General features: G+C 50.3%; 1 protein-coding gene across 2 annotated transcripts in view; it reads left to right on the top strand.

Moving 5' to 3' along the window:
* The window catches only part of Col5a1 (collagen type V alpha 1 chain), a 152,156-nt gene that overhangs the window by 91,603 nt on the left and 32,807 nt on the right, over positions 1-27,746 (top strand). For both annotated transcript variants that reach the window (XM_028757100.1, XM_028757101.1), the window contains exons 26-42: positions 1,720-1,764; positions 2,294-2,347; positions 6,139-6,183; positions 7,830-7,883; positions 10,193-10,300; positions 10,992-11,045; positions 12,794-12,847; positions 16,549-16,593; positions 16,698-16,751; positions 17,812-17,856; positions 18,777-18,830; positions 19,964-20,017; positions 22,904-22,957; positions 23,828-23,935; positions 25,176-25,265; positions 25,355-25,408; positions 26,523-26,630. In XM_028757100.1, coding sequence (XP_028612933.1) covers positions 1,720-1,764; positions 2,294-2,347; positions 6,139-6,183; positions 7,830-7,883; positions 10,193-10,300; positions 10,992-11,045; positions 12,794-12,847; positions 16,549-16,593; positions 16,698-16,751; positions 17,812-17,856; positions 18,777-18,830; positions 19,964-20,017; positions 22,904-22,957; positions 23,828-23,935; positions 25,176-25,265; positions 25,355-25,408; positions 26,523-26,630 — 1,080 coding nt within the window. The remainder of the gene's footprint in view (positions 1-1,719; positions 1,765-2,293; positions 2,348-6,138; positions 6,184-7,829; positions 7,884-10,192; positions 10,301-10,991; positions 11,046-12,793; positions 12,848-16,548; positions 16,594-16,697; positions 16,752-17,811; positions 17,857-18,776; positions 18,831-19,963; positions 20,018-22,903; positions 22,958-23,827; positions 23,936-25,175; positions 25,266-25,354; positions 25,409-26,522; positions 26,631-27,746) is intronic.

The following is a 27,746-nucleotide window of genomic DNA, read 5'->3' as shown; positions in this document are numbered from 1 at the left end:
AGAGAGAGAGAGAGAGAGAGAGAGAGAGAGAGAGAGAGAGAGAGAGAATGTGCGAGCATAGCCTAGTTTAGCACAGCAGGAAGATTTGTCAGTGTTAAATTTTTTTCTATTCTCCCCAACCTCATGGTTACAGAATGAGCCCTGGGCCTCCCCACAGCAGTCGCTTCCTTCTAGAACACAGCTGAGATCCATCTAAGGCACCTGGGCAGCCATGGCAACAGTGTGCCCCAGCTGCTGTCCCTCACACTCTGCTTTGCTTGCTGAATGCCTAGGGAATCTTTGCTTGGTATCTCTGGGGCTCTCTGTGGCGTAAGCACATGCAATTTCCAGCATGGTCCCGAAGGAGTTACACATGGTGAGGACATCTGGGTTCTCTAGTGACCCTCACTACATGTTCTGGCTTATGACGTCTCGTGGTGCCCACCCACCCTGACTCCTGAGCAGATCCCTGTGGTGGGTGGGCACTGAGAAGAAGACCACAGGTCTGCCTGTGGTGGAACACCCTCTCCTTGGTGTCTTACATTCAGTCTTGCAACCAAGAACCTCTGGTACCTTAGGCATGTGTAGGGCACATGGACCAACCACAAGGATGATCTGAAAGGCAGGTCCAGCTTGTCCTCTGGGCCAGAACAGCAGCCATAATCCACCAGTGGGTGCCTCAGTTTCCCTCCAAGGACACTGGACTTCCACATGGGAACTTTGAGTCCCAGCTCACTTGTTAGGCTCTTTATAAAATCAATTTTCTAACCAAGAAAAGCACTGAAGCACGAGCCCAGCTCTTCCTGTCTGGAAACAGGACCCCACATCTTTAACCCAGTCAAGCTAGAGCATGTGTCTGTCTTTTCTTTGTTCACCTGAGGAAGTATGGGCCTAGAGAGGGCAAGGGACTTGCTCAAGCTTGCACAATAGTTTCAATGTATCCAAGGTAGTATTGAGCCTCTCCCCATTGCCTAGAAAAGGTGGTAGCCAGACGGCATGTCACAGTGAGCACAGCCTTTTTGCTGTCCTCTCTCCCTGTGGCTCTAACCCCAGGGACAGTCTGGTGCACAGACCCTGTGCCGCATTGTGGAGGATGGAATTAGTCCAGGTGCAGGTAGGTGGGACATGGTCAGAGGACACAGCTGCCTCAGGTGCCTCTGTAGGTCCACCTCTCACCTTTGCTTCTCAGGACCCAGGAACACTCTGGGATGTGACTGAGGCAATCTGAAGTACTGAAGCACTCAGTCAGGTGACAAGATGGCCTTCTTTCTGCCCTACCTGCCTGCCCTCAGTTTCCCCAAACAGCCAGTTGCTGTGTTTGGCAGCCATCATGACCCTTGCTGGTCCTGGAACTTGCTGGTCCTGGAACTCAGGACCCAGAAGTCTTGTCCTAAGTTCATTATCTGGTGGGCTCATCTGGCTAGTGTAACTTTGAGCCTAATCTCCCCTGTGGTCTGTGAAGTCTGCCCTGGAGGGTAGGGTAGCCTTAGGATAGCCTGCTACACACTCTTGTCATCAGACATTGTCCCTTTCATGATCAGCCAACTTCAGGGCCACACCGCTTCTTCCCATTTTGCAGATGAAGCAGCCAAGGTTGAGGGACTGAAGTGGCTTGGTTGCCTGTACAGAAGTCCTTGATTTTTATTTCCCCGCCCCTGTAGAGGGCAGAGCTGGGGGATTGGAACACAAAGACTGCTAATGTAGGTGGCTAACTAATTAAGACCTTCTCTCTTGTGACAGGGGCACCCTGGCAAAGAAGGTCCTCCAGGAGAGAAAGGAGGTCAGGTAGGTACCTACTGCGCCCTGCCTCAGCAGCCAGTCTCTGTATTGGTCTCCTAAGCAGGATGGTGGCTGGGGCATGGGGTAGGGGAGGAGCAGTGCCTGAACTCTAAGCTTCAGTCAGTCATGGGAAAGGGCTTTTGACTATTGAAGGATGCCATTTCCTTATACCTTTGTTCCCTTCAGCTGAAAATTGCCTCACCTCAAGGTCCCTAGGATGGAAACATGTTACTTTAATGACCCTGTCTTTTCTCAACCCAGTGTTGTGTTTGTGTTTTCTTATATTACGTGGTAACCTCACTCTCTCATCCCTTTCTGGCCTCCTGAAGGCTCCTGGAGACAGCATCTGACTGTCCTCAGACATTTTTGCTCTTTGAAAGACACCACCCACTGTCTCCATCATCAGCATCAGTACCAGTGAGGACCACAGGCAGTGCCTCCTGCATCTCCCATAAGGCTGCTTCCTGGGCTTCCTCAGAGGTTGCCCAGGTACTCACACCTGAAAGAAGCTAATGTTCTTTCCCTCTGATCTTAGGGTCCTCCGGGCCCCCAGGGTCCTATCGGCTACCCAGGTCCACGTGGAGTCAAGGTAAGAGGAACTCTGCAGCTCTGGGTCTTCATGGAAGTCAGGGTGGTATGGGTGTATGGACCTGGCTGGTTCCTGGAAGCTTCTGTTGTTAAGCCCTGCTTCAGCCACATTAGAGTAGCCTAGCTCCCCACTTCAGGATGCACATGCTGGGACCCTAGACAGCATGTTTGAGCAGATGAGGATCTTGCCTGCCAGCTAGGGGACAGACTGCTACAGGGTGAGGGATGACCTCCTGGTCAGCCTATGAAGATGCAGGGGCACTCTGCTGACTACCCTCTTGTATTTACCATATGTCTGTACCAGGCTGACCTCTGGAGCCTCTCACAGGATGTGGATCTTGTGAGACAGGGCCATGGCCAGCCTGGGGAAGCACTGAAACAATCCTTTGAGCCACTGACATGTTGGAAGAAGGAAAAGACTAGTATGTCCTCTAATCCCCAGGAGGCAGCGTTTGTGAGAGACATCCATTTGTTTACAATCGTGTTTCTGCTGGTAGAAATTCCTGGAACCTTGTTAAGTGGGACACAGAGTTCCACAGCAATATTGAGAGCAAGGTCCCCCTTGTCCCTTCAGCACTAACTGAGTTTGCTCTGAGCTGCATGATTTAATCTTGAGTTTCAAGGTTCCTGGGGCGAAGGCACATTCCTGTGTAGAAGATGAGCGTAGACAGGGTCTCTTCCTTCACTATAACAGGCACTTTGCAGCATCTCAAAGCTCCAGGCTCTCCCCCAACCCCACCACAGCCCCTAGCAAAAAAGATAACAACCCCTTCCTACACACTGACATGAAGGGAAACACAGGGGTGCCCCCTGTGAGTGTGCGCATATGCACAAGCACACCACAAAACGACTTAAGTTTGAAGAAGTTATATAAACATAACCCAGGCCACTGCCCTCACCCATGTACCTTGTGGTACTTTCTCTCTGTCCAGCATTGATGCAGACCCAAAGTATACAGCTGCCCTGGGGTATGGAGGGTGGAGAACTCACAACCTCAGTGTTCGGAGACTGTCCAGAATCCCTCCAAGCATGGTACCTCTGTCTAGACTTGAACCCAAATGACCCTATTTCCATGCCTCAAAAACCCAGACATTCTAGTTTTAAGAGTGACCTCTTGAGGATGGCAACCTTGGACAGGTCAGGCTCCTCCTGAAGCATGCTTTCCTAGCATGGTGGCCACTGAAGGCTCTGAGGGCCATAATTGAGCAGCAGTGCTGATTATAGGCGCTCTAACATGTGTTTATCGTACAAATTCCTGTCGCCTACCCCAAGCCTTTGAGCTCCCATACATGGCTAATTGTGTAAGGCTTCCTCTGCAAGCTGGAAGGTGTTTACTTTAAACTGTTTATGGGGAATGCTCTTCTTACCTATCTAACTGATTAAAATTCACTCATAACACGAACAATCCAGTTAGACTTGGAAGCAGAGAGGAAAGCAAGCGTTAAGACAGTTTTCGCAAGAGAAAGAGATAGTCGCACCCCTTGTGCTCTTGGGAACAGACATGGTGTTGGCCACCTCATGAGTGCCAGGCCCATGGGCACAGCAGAGGTAGGTGTGGGAGCTGTCACCATTAGGGTAGAGAGATCTGATTATTTCTTACCAGATTCTTCCCAAGATAGGGTTCTGTCATGGCCTATCTGCTGTAAGAAAAATCCCATGCTGTAGGGTTTTGCAATAGAGGCTGGAAGTTCAAGGTCAAAGTGCAAGTAGGTCATCATTTAGTTAGGGTGGCTTTCTGCTTCACAACCTGGCTCTTCCTGCTGCAGCCCCCTAAGGTGGAAAGAGCAGACAGCTTCTCTCACGCCTTACCCTAACTTCCACCAAGAGATGAACTCAGGACTTACCCACATCCCAGGAGCACTCAACCACCAAGCTAAATCTTTTTACTCTTTGTTTTGAGGAAGAATCCACTAAGCTGCCTAGGTGTCTGGTCTTAAACTCATCATCCTTCTGCTTCAGAGTCATGAACAGTTGGGTTTGCAGGTCTGACAGCAGGGCTGGACCTGAGAGTTCATCTCTGCTGGGTTCTTCTGTTTCTCTTTCTCTCCACCATGGAAGAGTGAGATGGTGAGTGGGCTCTAGCTACCGCCTGAACAGACTACCCACTGTCTTCTCTGGAGACTTCTAGATATCCAGACAGCATCTCAGGAAAAGAGCAGTGCTCAGAAACTATTGGTTCCAAGACAGCTGGCCAGACAGGGCACACTGCACCTTCCTCGGTCCGTTAGACCACAGATGTTCTTAAACTCCTGTTACTTGGGTACATGTGACAAGCCTTGCTCACAGACTCTGTGGACATGTCATGATATCTCCATGTCTGCTCTAGGCCCCTCTTCAGTTTTCATTTTGCTGCCCACCATTGATTTGGGTTTGAGCAAGCACAGAGCAGACTCTCTAGAGTCAGCACCCCTTCTGCTGTCAACCCACATCCATTTATTCAGTGTTGGGATGAGTGAGCCAGAGCTGCTCGGACCCAACTGCTGTCCAGATTCCTCCTGTTCGGTAGCTGTCTTCCTGCTCCTCCATTCCACATTCTAAGCCATGCATCATGGGATACCGAGTAGGGATGTTGTCAACAACGGGCTTGTCTTTTGATGCTCCAAGCCCTCCTTCCTGCCAGTGGTTAAGGTCTCAGGGTACCTGTGCACCTGGTTTGTAGCTCCTACCTCCTGTGTCAAAGTCTAGATTACAGCCTTGGTTCCTGGGTCTGTATGTTTCCACCCTTCATTCTAAAGCTCTTCTCAGCCCCAAACTCAGAACTACCAAGCCTATGTGTATCTCTGGCCAGCAGAGGGCAGCTGGTGGCACCTGGGTCCAGAAGGTGGCTCAGGCCCAAGCTGCAGCCTCAATCGTGAAGAAACTGAGCCATGTGACTCCTCTGGGGTCCTATGCAGAGGTGGCTTGAGGCAGCTCCTGGAGTCAACAGTGAGTCCATGTAGGTAAATGTCACCCCTCTCAGGACCCCAAGGTCAAAAGGCATAGACCTTGAAGCTGTCTATTGGTTCCGTCTGTTACTAGGTTTTATGATTTCGCCTCTGTCAGCAGAGGGGCTGGGACCACTGAGAATGAAAGAAAGGGGGCCTGGCATGCGTGTGTCCTTAGAGCTGTGTCTAACAGGGATTCAATGTGGTCCACCCTGGACAGAGGCCAGCCACACTCATTGTTGTGGCATTACTTGGTGCAATACCATGTTACCTTTTGATGGTAATGTAGAATCAACACAAACACATGGTGCACAGCTATTGTCTCTCGGATGTCTCACTTGCACTGGTCACTACCCTGAGAACTCTCAGATCATCCTTGTCCAACAGTAGAAATAAGGCTGGAGTCCTTGTCAATCCACTTCCAGATGGAGAAACTTCTGTCCCACACAGAAGTTCTGGGACATCCTCAGAGGCCATAGAAAGTCAGGATCTTAACCTGCCTGCCTGCATTGAGTTCTTCATAGCTGCAGGATTGAAGGACTCTTCCTAGAACAGGCAGGCGTGTTAGCATAGGAAACTGTTGGCAGGGGTTTGGGCCTTTAGAAAGGCAAAATCAGACCTTTGAGTAATTGGTCAGGGGAAAGTTTGGATGTTTGTGCAGAAGTCAGAGGCCAGTGTAGGAGTTAAGAGCAGTGGGGGCCTCATATGAGCCCCTATCAATCAATGAGAGAACAGGAAATACCTCTCCCTCCAGAGATGGAGGTATGTTGGATGAGGGCTCATCTAAGGCTGGCACATACTGCCTGTGGGAGCTGTTCCCTCTTGGGCCATGCGTGTTTATGATGACTCGTTTTTCTTGCTTGCACAGGGGGCAGATGGCATCCGTGGTCTGAAGGGCACCAAGGGGGAGAAGGTAAGGATCTGTCCCCTTGAGGGTGAGCTGGCTCAACATGGTACAGAATCCAGTGGGGTTGCCTCTGAATGTGGAGGGGAATTGATACCACCCTGAAGGAAGCTGAGGACCATGGTACTGACAGCATCTCCCTGGGCTGGCCCAGAGCATTTACCAAGGAGGCCCTAGAATGGCCATATGACTGTATTCACATACCTTGCTCCCCCAAATCTCTCCCTGCAGGTCCCTCGCAGGCAGAGGTCCTCATGGTGGTCAGTTTTCACCTGAGAGGCCCAGAATTCCTGCCCAGAGTCCATCTAAGTTTACAGTCCAGTCTCAGGGCTCAAAGCCAAGACATGTGAAGACATGTCCAGCCCGCTGACACTTAACATGTAAGCCACATTGCAGAATGTGGTGCTGCCTGCCATGGCCAAGGCTGCATATCAGGCCTGTACAGATCATCTTGGTTAATACAAAGCTAAATAATGGCACCCTGAATGCCATCGTCAGAGTGTTCAGTACCTCTGGCTGATGAGACACCCTGAGCCTTGTGGAACTGTGTGCAGCAGGTAGCCATTTCTGTCCCTTCTATTTGGTGGTAGGAGACCTGGTATTTGCATGTGATCTGTCCATCTTGAGCTCCATCCTATTGGCTATAGCTACTGGGTATGGTTGCCCTTTGTGGCAGGCTCTGGAGCTCCCCGGGACACTGGGGTCTGAAGGCTGTGAGAACAGACTTTCAAGCCTGAGCTCTAACTGCTGGCACCTGCATCTGCTTGTGCTTAGAAGGTATACACTGCTTCTCACTGGGCACCTGTGGACATGTTTGGCCTCCATTCCTGGGTGATCTGATAGCCTGAAAACTATTCTCTAGAGTCTGCTTTAAGGGCTATGGGTGGGAACAGCTCAAGGTAGACCCTGTGTAGTCTACCTTGAGCTTCAATATGTGCTAACTACCTGGCCACCCTTTGGGAAGAGCAGGCAAGAAGGTCTTCCATTTTCCACTATTTCTAGGGCACCCCCTAACCCCAACAGAGTAGAATCCTAGGGCTTCTTCTGCAGGGTCAGGAGAATGGGTTTGTCTTCTGACCAATTCAGCCAAGAATATATGTGGACCTCATAGGGGTTTAGGGCAAAAGAGAATCCTCTTAGGAGCAGATGCCTACTTGATCCCCAGGACTCTTTCCAAGCCCCATGTCCCAGATTTCCCATTCTGTTGGGATACTCTATTACTGGAGGGTCTTTTTGAAGATGGTTTTCAGAGTCCTAGCTTTACTGCTTTATCTTGTCTTGTTTGTCTTCACAAGGCAGGATGTGTCTCATTACATTCTTGGAAGAATGTGACTGGGTTACCTGGGGGTGCTGCCTTACCACAGAAGTTCCTGACTGTTCCAAATGGCCCAGCAAAGCAGATTAAGATGACTCTAGGGAGAAGGGTGGCTGAGGACCCGTGGCTTTGATACATCATGTATACTGTAGCAAGTCTAAGGGATGGGTAAAGACTCTGGGTATGCAAGCCTCCTTCTGTCCAGGCTGGATGTTTCCTCCCTGGACAGCTCTCCTGCCTCTGTCTGGGGGCTCTGTGTTGTGCCTTCCCATTGTGAGTGGACAGGAGTGCTGTAGAATGGACTTCTCTGCAGACTGATGTATCCTTTGTTTCTGTTCAGGGTGAAGATGGCTTCCCTGGGTTTAAAGGCGACATGGGAATAAAGGGTGACCGGGTGAGTGTTGTGGGCCTAGGATTTGGGCCAGGGACAAGAGTGGGTTTGGGGACCTGCATGTAAGCCTGGGGTATTCAGGACCACAGAGCAGCTTACCAGAAGGGAAGCAAAGCCTTCTGCAGAATCCTTGTCTGAGGACAGAACGGCTGGAGCCCAGGGCCTCTGGGCAGTGCTCTCCAGCCTGCTCCTCATTCTCCACTCCAAAGCCAGGGCAGCTCTCACCTGTGCTAACTCCAAGGACAGCTATGGTCATTGGCACTATACCCTGGGTGCTGGACAGGTGGCTTAGTGAGGTCTGGGGACCCTGGATTCAGAGAAATTTGACTTCAGAGGATGAAGAGGAAAGAGGGGGTGGAAGCACTCCACACAGGCCCATAAGCAAGCCCCTGCCCAAGATGTAGCAGATGACTGGCAGGACTATGTGCTATTGAGGGTCTACAGTCCTTCCTGTAACCCTCCAGAGGGTTTGCTGAGATCCTGGACCTTCTTGATCCCCAGGATGCATCCAAGTCACTTTTGAAGCCCATGCAATCCCAATGCCCTGCCATGGGTGAAGTCCCACAGCCTGCTTTCTGATAGGTTGCCCATCCGAGCTCCAGAGAAAGCTGTTGGTGCAGAAAAGGGCATGGCTTGCTCGGGTGGGGTCCCATCACAGCAAGCACAATGAACCAGGGGTTAACAGTGGCACTGAGGGCAGTTTCTAGGAGTTGATCTCAGAGTCATCTGTTAGCTCCTGCTGAGAGGTTTCCCCACAACTTCAGAATAACTCAAAGCCTGACAGAAGGTGACACACTGTGCGCCTGGTAGCCCAGCTGTTGCACACACCCGAGTGCCGTCTATTGGTTAACTCAGGCCTGTTGTCTAATTGTGTAATTATCCTCATAGCGAGCCCTGAGAGTACCTTTGCTCAGCATTCCAGAACGAGCGGGCCTACACAACTTGACACTTTGCCACAACCTAATGGGGAATGTCTGAAGCTACCTGCATGTCTGTCAGAGGAGGAGAATACAAAAGGGACTTGGTGCTCTCTTATGCTGCTGCTGAGGGCGACTGCCCAGGTCTCCTCCAAGTGAAGGGTTCTCAGTGCCTCTGGCTGGGGGGAAGAAGTCCCTTTGACTCTCCCTTTCTGCTGACCTGGCACACACAATTAGAGTCCACTTAACTGAGGCACGGGTGTGGCGGTGCATGCCTGTAATCAATGTCAGGAGACAGAGGCAGCAGGATAGGTGTGAGCTTGCAGGCAGTTTGGTGTTTATAAAGAGATGAGTTGGAGATGATTTGGAAATGGGAGATAGGGGATGATAGGTAGACAGACAGACAAGACAGATAGACAGACAAACGTAGTGAATCACATAAAAGACGCTTCCTGGGAGCACAGATCAGTTTTCAGTAGGTGAGGGTGAGTTGGGAGAGGAGGTGCTATCGTTTGCTTTCTTTACCTGTAGAGCCTTGCTCTGGGCTTTCTGTAGTTGCTCAGGTGTGAATACCTAAAGGATTAATGGGTTAAAGGGGTGCTTTCCAAGGACAAGGACTTCTTAGCTCTGTGGGTCAGTTGGTGCTCAGGAGCTCTGACGTCAGTGGACTCTGAGAAGTCTGTTTTGATGTGAGGGTCATCCATCTGTCTGCAGCTGCTCTTGGAAGCAGGTAGTCAGAGGAGGACTCAGGCACAGGTCACTAAGAGCTCCAGGGATACGATTTGGAGCTGAGCACAGTGCTTCTGTGGCCTGAGTGGGTTGAAGTCCCTCTTGGTTTAAGCATAGACTTCATGCCTGCAACTAGGAACACTACTGGATGAAGTCTCTGGGTCTCCTGGGTGTGGGTGTAACCAGATCACTCCCAGTTGCGGAGAGGTCCCTTGATGCCTCCTGAGGCTTCAGAAGAAGGTGAATTTGGGGACTGTAACAATTGGGTCTGGATCAACTAAGGAACACTCCTCTGGGTGGGCCTTTTGGGACATGTCCTGGAACGGTTACCGTTCCTTTAGAGAACCCAGACTAATACAGGGCAGATCAACTCAGAGCCACTACTGCTAACCAGGTATTTTAGCCAAGAGTCCCTTAACAAGACAGAGGAGTCAGGAAGAAGAGATGGCAGCCATGGCAGCATTTAGTGCAGAGAGGTGACAACAGTCCAGCTATACCTTGGATTTGCCACTAGCTTTCAAAGAGAGGCCAGACAAGTGCGGCTCATGCTGCACAGAGCAGCAGCATGTCATGCCAGAGAGCAGCCCTACTCCAAGGTGGTAGGAGGGGTCAGTTGGGGGTGGAGACTGGGAAAGATCTCCCTAACCTCCTCTTTCCTGATTGCAGGGGGAGATCGGCCCACCTGGTCCCCGAGGAGAAGATGGTCCTGAAGGCCCAAAGGGTCGAGGTGGTCCCAATGGTGATCCTGGTCCCCTGGGACCCACTGGGGAGAAGGTTTGTGTTTACAATACTATGCTTAGAGGTTTCTGAGTGCCAGATGGCCCCGTCTGTGCTCAGCATGGGTAGTGGGACTCCTGAATAGCCCGTACCACTACCCCCAGCCTTTTGTCACCTCTCCCAGTAGGTGTGTGTGCGTCTTAGGGGTCTCACCCAAGCCACACCTGAGTACCCATCCCTATCAAATCCTGCCTCCACTTTGAGGGTGACAGAATGTTCTCACTACAGTCTGACATCATGACATGTGCATGAGGCTCCACTAGGCGCTGGCATCCTGGACTACCCTATAGCAGCAGCACCTCCCACATCTTGCCCCAGAAACCTGGGGAGGAGGGGGATTTAAGGAGCGGTTAAGCCTCCTACTACACCTGGCCCTGTGGCTAGAACTCTTACATTGTATTCAGAATCCCCACAGATAAGAATATTCTTCCTGGCCATGGCACCCATCTCCTTGCTTGTTTGGCAGCATGGTCCTTGCCTGTTTCCACCCATGCTGGTAGGATCGGCACATCTTACTTCCTGAGGGCATAGAGACCCACTCAGTTCCAGGGAAGACCCGTGCCTCTGCACGCCAACCCTCCAGCCTACTGTAGCTCCTCTCAGAGCGCATCACTGCCCCCTGCTTACAGAACAAGGTTGGGAATAGTCATGTTTATGATTTATGAGTCTTTTTTTTTCCTGCTCCTAGGGAAAGCTTGGAGTGCCCGGATTACCAGGGTACCCAGGAAGACAAGGGCCAAAGGTAATTTAAGCCCTACTAAGTATGTCCTGGCAGGCACTGTCTCATGTGGCACCCCACACACTCCAGACCCCCTCTTCCATTCTCTACCTCTGTGTGGCTTCTGTGCTACGGTGGAACAATGCGTTCGCTGTGATCTCATAGTCTCCAGGCAGCCTTTGGTGTTAATTTGACCAAGCTCAAAGAAAGCACTTGCACAATGAGTTGAGCCTTTTAGAGAAGAGGGTAGAAACTACCCTTGGTGGCCTTCTGGGGATGCTTAGTCCCCAGCTTATCCACACCAGCCTCCTCTTAGCCCCACTTCACTTTGGAAGTGTAGACAGTGTTTATAAAGAGCAGAAAAGAGGGACAACCGTTGTCTCATCTGCACACGTTCAGGCTTAAGTGGAACAGGTCCTGAAGGCTTTGGAAATCAGTGAGAACATTATTTTCTTCTCATCCCACATTTTATTATTCATGGTTCCTCCTTAAATAATAACTGCCCCCTGTGCTGGAGACCTGGTTAGCAGCATGCAGCCAGCCCACCCCAGATCTGCATCCCCACCCTTCTGCTGCCTGCCAACCGAAGGAGGAAGGGCTGTGTGGGCAAGTGGTAGCCTATCTTCCCATCTGCTCTGTGTGGACACACACCTAGCTTGCAGGAGAGTGTCCCTTAAATGTGACTTCAATGTAGCCCCCGCCGAGAGCCACCCACCTGAGTGTTGGGATGGGCTCCCAGTACATTGGCTTTTCTTCTCTTCAGGTCCCTTTCTCAGGAAGAGAGAAAAGGAGAGGAGGCATCTGAGAGCAGAGAGTGGGCTATGACTAAGTGCTGGCTGCCTTGGGGATGTGAGAAACTCTGTTCTCAGGCTATGACTAGAACAATGGACAGCACAGCGGCCTGGGAGTTCTGTGTTATCTGCCCTAGGTCCCTTTGTTTCAACCTCCTGCCTGGGTGGCCAGGCAGACACAGAGGAGGAAGGCAAAGCATGGAAGCCAGCAGACTCCTAGGATAGGATTGTTCTCAGGTCAGGGTGGTCAGCCACCTGGAGGGCAGAGACTCACAAAGGGCAGTAGACAGCACCCACACCAATGGGTAGTTGGCTGCCCTGGGTATGTCCTTGGGGAGCCCTTGTGATGTCTTTTTGTACATAGAGGGAGTTTGAGTGCTTGGCAGATCAAAGTCTTGAAGACCATATTTGGCCCCTGTGTGTCTATAGAAGTGACAATGTTAGATACTACAGTCCGTGCCTGGATTTACAAACTGCCACTTAAGTTCAGGTGTTATGGACAGGTCACAGAGTATGACAGCAGGACCAGTGGACAGACTGTGAGATGCAACCCCCATTTCCAGGGAGCCTCAGGAATGCCTGTTCTCCCATCATGCATCACCCTAAACATCAGCTGCCATCACACACCCTCTGTGTGTGGCTGAGCAGAACAGAACACAGGATGCTAGGACTTAGCTTTGGGGTTTAGATTTGGGGTCTGGAGAATGTTCAGGAACTATTTATTGAGTGGGTGGTGGGTAGCTGGACAAATAGACAATAGGAGAATAAAAAGGTAAGTGAGTGGGTATTCCACGGGTTGGTGAGTAGTAGGGTGGCTAGCTGGGGGCGGATCTTACATAGATGATTGGCTACAAAGCAGATCTGATCAGTGGATAAGTGTGTATGTGAACTGTAGGAAGGACTCTCCCTAGTGAGCATGACAGTGTGGCCCTCATGCCTTGCTTGGTGGCCCTGTTTCATCTTCCTTCAATTCTCTTGCAGGGTTCTATTGGATTCCCTGGCTTCCCAGGCGCCAACGGAGAGAAGGGTGGCAGGGTAAGAACTGTGGTTGCTTGATGTGTAGGTGTTGGCTCTCTGGTCAATGCCCTGTTGATTTTTCTCCACTTGTTATCAGAAGCACTTTTCAGAAGTAACAGATCTTGAGCTCTAGGCCTTTAGGTTATGGAGGCACCGTGATAGGAAGAGGCAGTAGTAAGAAGGAAGAACATACTGGGAAAATGGAGACTTTTGATGGACAGGAGCCAGGAAGCTCTTGGGGCTCCTCCAGATTCTTCTTTTTCTGGGAGACTTTCCTGCATCCTAATTTTACAGGGAGAAAGAGGGTATTATTTTGTTCTCTTTTGAGATCCGCCACCTCCTGGAGGCTAGGTCTGTATCACCTTGGGTCGGTGCACAGTGACTCCCAGACCTACAGTTCCCATTGGAAGTAACCCTGGTTATAAATATAGGGCAGGGCATGACACAGGTGGTTCCTCATGTTATCCTCACAGAGGTCTCTTGAGGTTCCACTTGGAGGTCATGATATCCACCTACCTACTGTGTTGTTGCTGTTGACTCATGCTTTCCCTGCAGAAGCCCTCCTGGATGCCTCTGGGTAGTGTCACAGAGCCTAAACACTGGTAGCTCAATGGGAGATGGAGTGTGATGGTCATCATGGGCCTTGGACATGTAGGGCACAGAGAAGCCGTTTGTGGCTGGGAACACAGAAGAGAGTGTTCCTGGCTGCCTTTCCTTCATGACACAGAGCCCACATGGTCTTCCTCATGGGACATTGCTTCATCAGAATGCCATATGCCACCTGTAAGGCAGAGTCTATGTGCTCTTGAAAGCCAGGGAATGATTTCAGGGTAGCTGAGACCATGCAGACAAGCCGGTAGCTACTGGCCTCACAATATGGAAAGTAGGGCTGTCCCGGAAGCAAGCACACAGAGAGGACACTATCTATTGCCACCATCTACCTCTCTCTCACGTAGTCCCTTTATCATCTTTCATTTTTCTACATATCTTCAATGTCCTTTTCATCCGTCTATCATCTGTCTATCCGTCTATCCGTCTATCCATCTATCATCTGCCCCTCTCAGTCTTTCTATCTAGAGTCATCTGACTAGTGGTTGGGGGGAGGGTTGTGCCCTAAAATATTTGGAGGTTCTCCCTGCGAAAAGTGGTCCTGGGTCTCACAGGCGTGGAATATGCTAAAGACAGAATGGGGCGCTCATGGATTGTTGCTTTGCCTAAGCAAGAGCCTAATAGAAAATTGGGTATCCTTGGACCACAAGGTATGGCTGGTTTCCCACAAGGTATGGCCATGGATACTGGAGGTTGGGCTAGCCTTGCAAACAGCCTTGAGTACAAAATCATATCCTGAATGAACACCAACCTGAAGGATCAGGCTGTGTTACCCTGTTGTTTGCTTATGCTTAGTGACATGGGGCTTCACACACGGCAGCTCATTCACTTACATTGCACGTTTCCTAAGTCCTTGCTAAGCTAGGAGCTTACCAGGCAGGGGATGCTCCAATGACTGAACAAGATAAGGCACAGCCAGCAACCGGTGCTCAAGGGTAATGAGCATGCAAGGAAGGAGAAACCCAGCCCCTAGACCTGGGTAATTCTAGGAGGCAAAGATGTTCCTGCTGAGACCAGAAAGGGAGTGAGGGTGGAGAAGGAAGCAGAACTGCTTAGAGAAGCTGGTGTGGCTAAGCCCAGTGCAGAGGCCTGGGCTGGCAGATGGCATGGAGGTCTTGCCTCTGCAGTGTCTCGGACTTTATCCCAAGGCAGGCAGGGTTTAGTCATGGGGGTGACTCTGGGGAGAGTTTTGAAGGTAGTCTTGGTCCCATGTGGGAGAGGATAGGGGCCAAGGGCTATGAAGCCGGCCGGTCTGTGCTGGACCCGGGAGACCAACCAACTTTGCTTGCAGGCTGCCTCTAAGTATTGGATGCCAGGCAGGGTTTTCTCTCTCTCTCTCTCTCTCTCTCTCTCTCTCTCTCTCTCTCTCTCTCTCTCTCTCTCTCTCCCTCCCTCCCTCCCTCTCCCTCTCCCTCCCTCCCTCCCTCCTTCTCTCTCTCTCTGTCTCTCTCTCTCTGTCTCTGTGTGTGTGTTTGTGTGTGCGCGTGTGCATTTGCCACATATCCAAGTGCTACCTATATACACTTTAGTCCTCTGTTACCAGAGACTTGGCTTCTACAGAGCTAGTGGCTCATGTCTGCGCCTGACAGTGGGAGGTTAAATGGGAAACCATCAGAAGCAAGACTACACTGTCAAGCCAGCTGCAGCCCAAGGTAGTGCCATGATACACGCAAAGTAGTGTCCGATGACGAAACTGTACCCTGCGCCTTGGGGGAAGGAATCCCAGGAGAAGAATTCTCCACTGATGTCTCCCAACAAATTCAAGGCTCTTTATACATCAGCTTGACTCCAGCTCTAGAAGAGTTGTAGGCAAGACCACTTCAGGGACCTCCTATTCTTTCCTGGCAGGGACTAGAGGCCAGGTGCGCCTGAGCAATTACTTTGTGAGGGAGTCCTGGAGGCATAGCCTGCTCAGCAGCTGCAGTCGGCAGGCCAAGCTCCAGTGAGGGTTAAATTACCACATGGTCTGCTGAGCACCGTGCTGCTCGATGGAACCTGGGCCGAGACTGTTTGCCTGCTGCCAAGACTTAGGTGCCTGGATGCTCCAGTACCATCAGGGCAGGCTCACCTGGGTCCCAGGTGTGCTGCAAGGCCACATAGGATGGGAATTGTGATCCAGGTGGTGCTAAAGGTGGGAGAGGGACAGAGATGTGAGCAGCCCAGCCTGGCTCACATACCCAGGTGAGTCAGGTTGCTTACACTGTCAATAAGGGCACACATAATTTAGCATGAGAAGAAAGCAGACATTTTACTTAGTTTTCATATGCAAATATTTATCTGAAGCCAAAGGATGTTGTCACAGAGCTCAAGCCTTGTAACAAGAACGAGTATATTATTAAGGAAAACAAACAAACAACTGTAATTCATTTGCTTTGAATTGTCTCATTAAATGCCTTTAAAACTGGGAGGCTGCTTTGCTTCTGAAAGTTAGCCCGATAAAAATGCTAAGGAGAGACTCATTCTGTGGCTTCCGCTCTAAGCTGACCTAGCTTTGTTGTTAGAGACCAGGATAAACCCGGGATGAGCCTCCGAGCACAGGAGCCTCTGCACACCATCCATTACATCTGTGTGCTGTGGGTAAAGTGCACTTGCGGGCCGTTATAGCCTTGCTATGGTAAAAACCAGAAAATAAATGCCACACGTTTGCTTTCTGTGGTTCGGAAAATGCAGATCAGCAACAGCAAAAGGACTGAACTCCGAGAGCTGCTGGGGCCACGTGGATATATGATTTATATGTTAAATTGCAGTTTCCCTTTGCGCCTGCAGAGCCCGATGAAAATTTAATGCCTAATATTCTTAACAGTAGCAGAAGAAAATTATGTGTGATAGGAGTTGACTTTCTTCTCTCTTCATGTAATGATTTCTGTGCCTACTAAAAGGAGCAGCGAGAAGAAGGGAAGGAGGGAGGGAGGCAGAGGAAGCAAACAAGCCAGCTAAGCAGCAGACATTGCCCATTGCTATTTCTGCCCTTATACTCTTCCATTCACCCCCAGACAGGCCAGGAGGGCCTCACTCTGGACTAGTGAAGTCTCTCGATAGCTCAGGGAGGGTGGCATGCGAGCACAGCCACATGTGCCCCATACGGTTCGAATCCTATTCTCTGTTTCTAGGGGACACCTGGAAAGCCAGGACCACGGGGACAGCGAGGCCCAACGGTAACCATCCTTGTGGGAAAGGATGCGGGGTGTAGGTGGTGGGGCTCTGTGAGTCTGAAGCCTCTGAGCTAACTGGCCTTCCTTCTCTCTGTCCACCTGTTCAGGGCCCGAGGGGTGAACGAGGCCCACGGGGCATCACAGGGAAGCCTGGCCCTAAGGTATGTCCCTGGTCCTTCGAGACATGAGAGGGTGGTCAGTGACCTTTTCATGTAACAATGACAAAAAGAACCGTTTTCTTGAACATCAGTAAAGGGGATTCTGCCCAAGCATCCTTCAGCAAACTTTGTGAATTGGACCACATGCTAAGGGTAACCCCCAAAAGACCCAAGACAGACAGAGGAAGGTCAGTTCTCCCCAACCCCCAATTCTTGTGTGGCTTCAGACCCAGGAAGCCAGTCTAGCACAGATCTACTCAGGTCTGGTGAGGAAGCCTCTTTTATTTTTTTTTCTGGTAAAGATGGCTGGGAACTGTAGAAATCTTTCCTAGAAGGTTCTTTCTGGTGCATACAGAAACTGAGCCTACCCCTGTAAGGACCCCTCATGCCCAGGAATGAAGCAAGTTCCCCTGCTGTAAATCTGGGGAAAACCCAAGCATGGCATGCTGTCCAGTAAAAATCAAGGATAGGGGGCTGAAGAGACAGAGGACCAAGGTTTGGTTCCCAGCACCCACATGGTGGTGCAAAACCATCTGTAACTATAGTTCTGGGAGATCTGACGCCGTTTTCTGCAACAGCAGGCACGTGCATGATGCACAGACACGTGTGCAAGTAAAACAACCATATGTGTGCGAGTATATATATATATATATATATATATATATATATATATATATATATTAAAAAAATAATTCCTGGGAGGGTGTCTTGCTAAGAGGAGGCTCCAATTAGCTGTGAGTCAGAGCTGACCCATCCCCAACACACACAGACACACACACACACAGCTCATGAGAACCAGCTGGGTACATGGAATGCTCCTGAAGCTGAGCCTTGTATTCAAGTCATTTTGATGTGTTCTTGGCTGAGTACAGCCTGTGTCCAACTAGTCATGGGGACCTGTTCTGGAAATGTCACAATCCTGCTCATGCTGGCTCCATAGTTGGCTCTGTACAGGGGCAGGCTTGCACAGAGCTGAGGCTCAATGCTGCGACACGATGCCCTGCACTGGAGTCAGGATGACCTTGAGAGAGCAATCATGGTGACCTTTTTTCTTCTTTCCTAGGGCAACTCTGGAGGTGATGGCCCAGCCGGCCCTCTGGGTGAGCGGGTAAGAGTCTTCCTCCAGGGACAAATCTGGCTCCAAACATACACTTAACCCTGGGTGGGCCAGTAAAGGAGCTCAACATTGCCCTGCAGAGAGGATCAGGCTTGCTGAGGCCCAAGGGTGGCTAATACACAGAAGTGGTGTGTTCCTTGGGGAGAGGCCTCATCCCACCCTCTGGACCTGGCCTTAGTCCTAGAGGTGCCTGACGTCACAGAAATTAGTTCTGGACCTCATACTAAACAGAGGACTGTATTGCCATGTATCTTGGCCACCAGATTTCCTAGTGAGGGATCTATCTATCTATCTATCTATCTATCTATCTATCTATCTATCTGTTACATGTCTGTCTATCTGTCTGTCTATTATCTATCTATCTATCCATCCATCTGTTGTCTGTCTGTCTATTATCTATCTATCTATCTATCTATCTATCTATCTATCTATCTATCTATCTGTTACATGTCTGTCTATCTATCTGTCTATTATCTATCTATCTATCATCTATCTATCTATCTATCTATCTATCTATCCATCCATCTGTTGTCTGTCTATTATCTATCTATCTGTTACATGTCTGTCTATCTGTCTGTCTATTATCTATCTATCTACCTATCTATCTGTTACATGTCTGTCTGTCTGTCTATTATCTATCTATCTCTCTCTCTCTCTATCTATCTATCCATCCATCCATCCATTGTCTGTCTGTCTATTATCTATCTTACCTATCTTTGTCTACTACCCGTCTATCTATCTTCTCTCTAGCACCTACTTCCTCTCTTCTCATTTTGTCTAGAGTCAAATGGGGAAAGCAAGGCCAGGGTAAACGGAAAAGCTTTTAGGTGCAGCCAGTGCCACAGTGGGGAAACAATGGGGGCTGCTAACAGGAAGAACATCTCCTCAAACTGGACATTCTCTGTTCCCAGGGACCCAATGGACCCCAAGGCCCCACTGGCTTCCCTGGACCCAAGGGTCCCCCGGTAAGTAGTGCTTTCTCCCAGGAAGTGACAGATCGGGTTCCACTGATAGTGTTCCCATCTCCCTAGGCTATGGGGAGAGGGAACGGGCACATTGGACCTCTCTTAGATAGGCAGTGGAGACAACCTCCAAGGCCCAAATGTTAAGGCTGTGACTGTGTCCCACCCATTCAAGCCTTCTGTTCGGGAGAGCATTTAGTCTGGTTAGACTTCTCCTGCCATGAACATGTCCTGTGAGGCCAGCCCTGCAAGGCCCTTGCCCTGGTCTGGACCTCCCATGGCAGGTCCTGCTGTCATTGAGACCATCATGACATCTGCCTAGGCTTGCATAAATGTCTAGGGTGACCACACAAATGTAGCAGACATGGTATAGTAAAACCTCGGAAAGGTCTTTGTTCAATCATGGGACCATTTCTGAGACCAAAGCCTGGTCCTCCCCAGGAACCAGGTGGAAGTCCACAGCAAGGGAAGGCTCACTCAGGGCTCACTCACTGCAGGGGAGGGCCCAAAAGAGAAGATAGTACATGGTAGAAGCCATCCCACAGCAAATGAGAATTCATACCAAAGGAGGGCTTGTGTTAGGAGAAGGCCCAGGGAAAGTGAGGATCCATGCTAGGGGAAGTCCATGCCAGGGGAGGTTCATGTTTGCAAAGGATCTATTGTAGGGGAAGACACAAGCATGAGAGGTCCATGCAGAAGTCCAGGCCAGGGAAATTCCACATTAGGGGAGGGACCATAGCTAGGGGAAGGCCCATGGGAGGGAAGGGTCCCTGGCGTGGGAGGTCCACAGAAGGAAAGAGCTTCATCAGGTGGAGGTTCATGGGTTCTCTGAGTTCTGGAGTTTTGTTCCCTCCTTGGTGTTTGTCCAGCTAGACATTTGAGGGTCCCAGTGCAACCAGGCCACTCACCTGCTCAGGCTTGGGGAGCTGGCTTACCTCCTGTGCATCTGTTGACCCCCTGGGGAAGTGATAGGTATTGTGGGGAGAGGTTCTTCCATAACATCTAATTCCACAATCACTGTCCCAGTTGGTACTGGGTGATTTCCTTTATCGAAAGCCACTAAAATGATGGTAATTTTTGTCGACTGCTTCTCTGAGCTGCTGAATGATTCTTCCTTGTTCTAACTCTTTCCCCAGGGCCCACCAGGCAAGGACGGGCTCCCTGGACACCCTGGGCAGAGAGGGGAGACCGTGAGTATTACAAGTGCTGGGGACATGGTTGTACCTGGCCTCTCTAGCTGGGTCTCCCACAGTCTACAACATGCTGCTGGCTGCCTGGCACAATCAGGGGATCCTTCTTCCCTGGGAAAGACCAAAGGCCTTGGCAAGGCTTCCCATGGGCCAGCCATCTGCTGTTGACTTAAGGTCAGGCTGTTGGGTGGGCAGGAGCCCTAGGATGTCACAGTGGAAACCTGACAATGGCTCTTTGTGTGTTTTAGCAGCTTTGGCCAAAGGCTATATTTAAAGCATCAGGACACAGTGCATTGGCATCACGAGAACTGTGTCTCCAACCTTTATTTTCTGAGGATAACTGTGAGTGTATCCTTGCTGGGACACCACAGGCCTTACTTGGAAAAGTACCTGGGGAGGCTCTGTACTTGTGGATAGCTGGTTATTTAGGCTACAAAACCTCATGATAAGGGCTTTGGGCACCCCAGCTTTGTCTCTATGGGAGATTTCAGCCTGGGGAGCTGGTGGGAAGGAGTGGAATGAGGCCTTTAGCCTCTTTGTAAAGAAGACGCTGCTCAGGAGAGATGAGATGGCTCAGTGGGTAGTGCCTGACGGGTCAGATATGAGTATCCCCATATCCCCAGCACTAATGTGAAAGCTTATCATGGAGTCTATAACCCTGGTGCTGGAAAAGTGAACAAGAGGATTCCTGGGGCTGGCCATCCAGCCAGGCTAGCCACTGAGTCAGCTCTGGGTTCAGGAAGAGACCCTGTCTCAAAAAAGGCATGCATATGTTTGCTTGCATCTGTGACCCTGGGATTCCAGACTTTGAGTAACAGAGCCCTCAAAGTGCAGGTGACATTTGTGTGTTCTCTTTGTGTGGCCCTGCCTCATCCACATTAAAGGGCAGTTTGTACCAGTGTAAGCATTTCTCCCTGATAGGCTCCTGTGTCATTGCATCCTGGGGGTTGGGGTGGGGGCTCTCATGGCTGAAACTGGCACTCCTGATGGGGGCCTTTGACCACCTTGTCAGTTAGAGTCCTGATACCTACTTTAACACTTGTTAAAGTGTGAAGTGCCGGCTTGTCCCCCTCTGTCTTCGAGCACACAGGGACGTGAAGTCTTTTAATTATGCCTTTGCTGGTGTTCGAGCAGTCTGTGCTGGCTGACAAATGGAGATTGCCTTGCTCTTTTGTTTAGAGAGAAAAATTAAAACATTTCTTCAGAGCTTTGCACATTTTCCTCTAATGCCTTTCCAAGGAGACAAGAGAGAAGAGTTTTGCATACTGCATGCGTTTCTCCCCCAGACTCATTCTGCAGATAATTAAGCCTCCTGTTTTGCTTGGAAAAGTATAGTTTCCAGAAAATTCTATCATGTCCAGCTATCTCTGTAGAAACAGGGGTGCTGCATGCTGCTGTTGGCCATCTTGGCCATCTCTGAGATTTGTCTGGAGTTCTCTAGAGTAGACGTCCTCATTTTCTTTTTCCTCTCCTCCTCTTCCTCCTCTTCCTCTTCTTTTCCTCCTCCTCCCCCCTCCTCCTCTTCCTCTCCTCCTTCCTTCCTCCTCTGTCTCTCCTCTTTTTCTCTCTCCTCTTTTTCTCCTCCAATAAATACAAATGGCCGTTACTTCTCCTTAATGGGAGCCGAAGGCCTGTTTCTCACTGAGGAGCAGAAGAGCAGTTCCCTCCTCATCAGGCATGTCACCTAAGGGTAACTGTAGCCAGCCAGCAAGGCTTGCCAGTGAGTCGATTCTGGGTTCAGAAAGAGACCCTATCTCAAAAAGAGCAATGTCTATGGCCTTGCCTGCACTTGTGACTCCAGGATGCCAGACTTGGAGCAACTGAGCCATCAAAGTGCTGGTGACATCCTTGTATTCTCTGTGTTTCCCTGCCTCCTCCACATGAAAGGGCTGTTGATACTGCTTGCCCTCCCCACTAGCACTGCCATGAGCACAGCTTTGGTTCCCACCTCCCCTCAGACACTTCTCCCTCCTGACCTTTCCTTCACTCTTTGCTTTTAACTGTCAGAGAAATGTGTCTTAGAAATGGCCACTTCCATCCACTGTGTGAGCTGGGCTGAGAGAGACGAGCCCTCTTGGGTCTATAGGGCAGAGTCCGCTGTGGTTCCTGTGGCCAGTGAATTGTGTGTGATAGTAGACTGTTGCCTGCTGGCCATGAGCCATCCATCTGCTCACCCTCATGCCATAGTTATGACCTCTGCACAGCTAGAATGCCCTTCTGAAGCCTTGGGTAGATGCACCCTTGTAAACCTGGCAGCTACCAGTCAGTGCATCTCGTTGTGCCTACTCAGCTCTGCCATTATGCCCCAAATCAAGCTTGACTTGTGCAGCTTCCTGCTCCATAGGAGAATTTGGGGAGCAGAGCCGAGTGGGAGGCGAGCCTGGGCCATTCTAGTCATGAGCACTCAGGTCCTTGAGGAGACAGGGTCTATGAGGTGACTTTAAAGTAACACATTAGAGCTGGCAGCTTCAGAGAGCAGTCAGATCCTGCTCCTGCCTGTCCTAAATAAGAAGAGGAGCAGGCTGGTGAGTCACCTGCCGTGAGTCAGAGGCATGGATAACAAAGGCTAAAATGTCCCACGACGTTGCTAATGAGCACCAGCCCAGAGATGGTTCTTATATGTCCTCAGAAAATGAACACACAGTAACATGAAGAGGGATAACAGGCTTACAAATCCATTTCTCAGCACAAAGACACAGCGTGGAGCTAACCCACTTGGCTCCAGTACTTCCATGAAATTAATATGGGAAGGGGAGCATAAGACATGACTCCAAACGGAGAGTTTGGTGCACAGCCACTGGGGACAGGTGGGGGACAGGCTTCTGAGACTGCATCAGGGTGGGGGCGCTGCTGCAGTGGCCCTCAGCTGCCTGACTCTCTCCACAGGGTTTCCAAGGCAAGACTGGCCCTCCAGGCCCTCCAGGAGTGGTTGGCCCTCAGGTGAGACCTTTCAGCATCCTAGAGTGGGGATCTCTGGTATTATAGAAATACGGGGCTACAGTCAGTTTTCTAGAGGGGTGGACCCCACTAGTGGAGAAGCTCAAGTCTTATGACAAATATGTGCTAACTGTAAGAGATAAACCCCTCGAAAGGGGCTGTGCTGAGACAAAGCAGGCGACTCCAGGAGCATATGGCCTGAGCTCAGCAGCAGAGCTCAGGTGACCCCAGACCAAACAGGGCTAAGCTCTGGAGTTTGACTCTCCATGATTCCACTTGCATAGCAGCAATGGGATCTTCCTGTCCTGTTGTGGACAGCAGAGGCACACTGATCAGTGTCATGGGGCTCTGATTCCAACCAGCACAGATCAGTGAAGGGTATAGGTTCCAGCCAGGGCTGACAGCTTTAGAGCCAAAGACAGCCAGTATCTGTTACCTTGCCACTTTGTAAGCTACACCTGACATAATTAGAAGAAGCTGACACCCAATGTCACCACAGAACTGGAGTCCATGATGCCTTCTCCCCTCTGTGGCAAATATGGCAGCCCTCAGCATCTTTCTGAATACATCCTAGAAGCACAGCCTCCAGAGAGGTGCAGGTGCAGGAGGACACCAGCCATTGCTACTGCAGTCTACCTGGCTTCATCTTCTCCTTCTGGATTTTGGTTGGCATGAGGAGTCTTGAGAGAGAATAGAAAGGAGTGGTAGGCCCACTGTGGGCATCACCATAGTCAGGGCTGTACCCAGTGGTAGGCCCACTGTAGGCATTACCATAGTCAGAGCTGTACCCAGGCTCAGGAAAAAGAGATCATTCCTTTGTAATTTACTCAAAACCAATGTGTGAACATGTGACAATATTGTCTCTCCCCATAGGGTCCCACAGGAGAAACGGGTCCCATGGGTGAGCGTGGCCACCCTGGCCCTCCAGGGCCCCCTGGTGAACAGGGCCTCCCAGGTGCTGCTGGAAAAGAAGGAACGAAGGTAAGCTTCTAGAAGCTTCCGTGGCAGGCTGATATTTTTTTCTTGAGAATCAGAACTTTGTGTTTTCTCTTGATCCTTTTGGACAGATGGGTAATTTCTCAAACAAATGCTTCTCTGAAATTCACATGTTCAGATCCTTTTTTCTTGAACTGAGGCTGGGCTTCAACCCACTGCAAATGGAGCACAGGGGGAATGTGGGATCAAACCATCCCAGGCCCCGTGAAGTGCACCTTCCCCTCACAGCCCACTGCTCCCAGAACAGACTAAAGGCCCTGAGTCTCTAATAGCCAGTACAGATTTGGTAGAGAACAGTCCTTTGAAACCCCCTCACATGGACACACTGCAAATAGATTCTGAAAGTGAAAAATGAACATATCTCAGCCTTGTGCCCAGGGCTGGTTCTCACTATGCCTTTTTATAGTCTGTTCAGCCGGCTGGGGGTGCCCCAAATTTGTGGTTGTAAAGTTTGTGCGTTAGCATAAAAATCTTAAAGTTTCCTTGAGGGCAACTAAAGACACAGGCTCTCGGCTGTTTTTTTTTTGTTTGTTTTGAAGCAGGGTCTCACTGTGTAGTCCTGGCTGGCCTGAAACAGGCCATGTAGACCAGGCTGTTCTCAGACTCACAGAGACCCACCTACCTCTGCCTCCTGAGTGCTGGCATTAAAGGCGTTTGCCTTTCACCAGGGAACATTCTGAAAGATATTCCAGCTTTTACAGTGTTAGGGAAGATAAACCCAACAGTGCTTGTTTTAAGAAGTGGTCATTGAACTGATAGCAGATTGAGTGGCGTATTTTTTTAACCATAAGCTACTGGGGTGTCCTTAGCTTGGCATGGGTCCATTGAGGAACCCTATGCAAGTGAGGACTTTGGTTTCACTGCAGCTCTTATTTAGCTTCTTATGGTCCTGTTGGACTTGGCAGGTCTGGGACCCGAGAGAGAGTCACAGTTGGAATCCCTTCCCCAGCCTGGAGAACATGGCTCCCAGGTGTGTGCAGGGGTTGAGCTCAAGTCCACGATGAGAGTAGAGAAGAAATGTTAGGTCCTGGATTCTGTCCCCAACCTCCAAATCAAAACAAAATGAGAGAATCTCTGTAAAGCCAAGGGGCTAGAGAGAGCTCAGGTCAACCTAGATCCCCATTGGATCTTGAAAGAAGACTCACCCTGCTCCTCAGACATGGATCCTGTGTCCTGGAGGTTGGTTTGAGCTTCCAGGTGGGGTTAACCTTGGCTCTCCTTTCAGGGTGATCCAGGTCCTGCTGGCCTACCTGGGAAAGATGGCCCTCCAGGATTGCGTGGATTCCCTGGGGACCGAGGACTCCCCGGCCCTGTGGTGAGTGAGGGGCCAGGTGGATATCGTGGTGTGGCCACAGCCCTGGGCTCTGTCTGAGGCCCTCAACCTATATTCTTACTGCTTTTCAGGGAGCCCTTGGACTCAAAGGCAGTGAAGGCCCTCCTGGTCCCCCAGGTCCTGCGGTGAGTCAAGCCTCACGTCTTACCACATCCTACAGACCTGTTGTTCCGTGGGCAACAAGAGCTGGGAGGCCATGCCTAGATGACTAGGTCCCCATCGAGTGTCAGGGGGACAGTATCTCTGAGCCAGAAAGCTGGCTTGATAGAATTAGAGGGCCACTTTGTATGAGGAACGGCAGAAAAGTGGCAGCTTAGAGATCTACAAGTGACCATGGAGGCAAGGAGGAAGGTCCACATTTGGTGCGGAGCTTCTGAGTCAGCAGGGAGAGGTCAGTAGACACTCTTTTTAACAACTTCAAGGACGTATCCTAGAGCAAGATGGGCTACCTGGCACAGGCAAGGAAGGGATCTATCTCTAGCCTGTAGTCCAGGAGCCTAACATGTTTCTCACGAACTTGCTAGCCCCTCATCAATCTCAGAACTCCAACTGCGAGAGGCTTTATGATCCTGGACTCCCAGGCCTTTAGCTGTGGCTTCATATCTGAGGTTGTTCCTTTTCCCATATGAATAAGGACAGTCAGTTTTTCTTCCTTTGCCATTCATGCCCTGATAGCTGTGCTAGGTATAAAGCCTAGCTGAGTTTAGGAGTGACCTCTCTCTCCTAGATAAGTTCCAGACTGGGCCAGTCAGATGGGGTGAGAAACTAGCCTTCCTTTTGATAGGGCATATGAAAGGCTTGCAGGCTGTGTTGACCTCTTGATGTGACCTCAAGCTTAGTCTGAATCCCAGTTACCATCAGTATCTGGCCCCTGGTCTAGGACCTCCTCCTCTAAATCCATGATTGCTTTGTGGACAGGCAGACCCTACAGGGATGGGTAGATGCCAATCCTCTGGAAAAGACCATTAAAGACAGATACAAATAAGACTTATTCCCAGACACTTGTTGGAAAAGTGGTTATGTGAGATGGATTATGGGAGAAAAAGAGCTAAGAAGGGACCTAATGACAGCCTTAAGTACTAGACCAAATAGTCCATGCTTGCAGAAAGTCATGCAGGGAGGCACTGAGGCCTCTAAAGTAGGGGTGGGGTAGAGTGGTATGACCCATTGATGCTTAAGGAAGTCTTCCCATATAGTTCAAGAACCTCTAAAGCAAGCCATTTTCTTACTGCACTTTAGGGTTCTCCAGGGGAGAGAGGACCAGCTGGTGCTGCTGGTCCCATCGGAATTCCAGGGAGACCTGGGCCTCAGGGACCTCCGGGGCCTGCTGGAGAGAAAGGGGTTCCTGTAAGTACCACTTGAGATTGAGGTCCCCTCCCATGTTTGGTCTAGTCCCTTCTGCTGTGTTATCTCCATGCACACTCCCCTAGGGTGGGAGGAGGCAAAGGCTGTGGAGTCTGATTATCCCACAGGGATAGACACTCTGAGGAATCCCAGGCAGCTCAGCCTGGCGTGCCTGGAATGCTGTCACAGTGGCTAGACATAGTCTGTCCCCTATAAACCTGTTCTCTGTCTAGCCTTTGTGCTTCCTGAGTAGCCTGGACCATACTGTCTGCTAAGTGATCATCACCTCACAACTGGCCTCACCCTATGGCTGGGCCTTTTAGGAAAAAGACAGGTGTTTGGGAATAAGTAGTCCCTTTAGAGATGAGAGAGCACAGAAGGGACACACTGGCAGAGGACGGCAGGCAGGTCCCAGAAAGCGGGACAGGTCCTCCATAAGGCTTGAGTTCACTGGACTCTGAAAGGTCTCTGAAGCCTGGGTTTCCACACAACCCTTCTCTGATCACCCAGCATGGCTCCCCAGTCTGTTAGTGGCACCCAGTCCTCTTCATACCCCTAGTTCATATGTAGCCCCATGCCCTCCCATCAGCCCTGATTTTCCATGGCTGTGGGGTAGATTTCATCACAGCTTCCCTGTCTCAGCATAGAGTACTGGGAGGAGCATTGGTGGAGGATGGAGCACTGAGATAGACACCTAAGCCCACTGACTTCTGCTAGTGATGCTCTATGTTCTGTGTGTCCTGCTCTCTGGGATCACTAGGAGGAAGAATATTCAGACCACACTGGGACATCAGTACCATGGAGAACCTTACAATGTACTTTTGGCAGTTGATAGCATTTTGACATCTTTAATGAGGTGCCCAAGACACGGAGCCAGCTGGATTCTCTATGCAACATAGAAGTCCTTGGAGGTTCAGGACATGTGGAACTCACAGACTCAGCTGAAAGGAAGTCAAAGGAAGCTTGGTGTTTTCCAAGACTCCGTAGTTAAGCAGAAACCTTGCAAGAAATGCCCAAAGCAGGGAAAAGCTCACTATCTTCCAGAATAGTTCCAGCAGGAGGAAAAAGTTGAGAGAGAGAGAGAGAGAGAGAGAGAGAGAGAGAGAGAGAGAGAGAGAG

Source organism: Grammomys surdaster, unplaced genomic scaffold, assembly GCF_004785775.1.
Source record: "Grammomys surdaster isolate TR1022 unplaced genomic scaffold, NIH_TR_1.0 126133, whole genome shotgun sequence".
Lineage (NCBI taxonomy): Eukaryota > Metazoa > Chordata > Mammalia > Rodentia > Muridae > Grammomys > Grammomys surdaster.
Note: the sequence above shows the minus strand (reverse complement) of the source record. Positions and strands in the feature narration are given on the sequence as shown.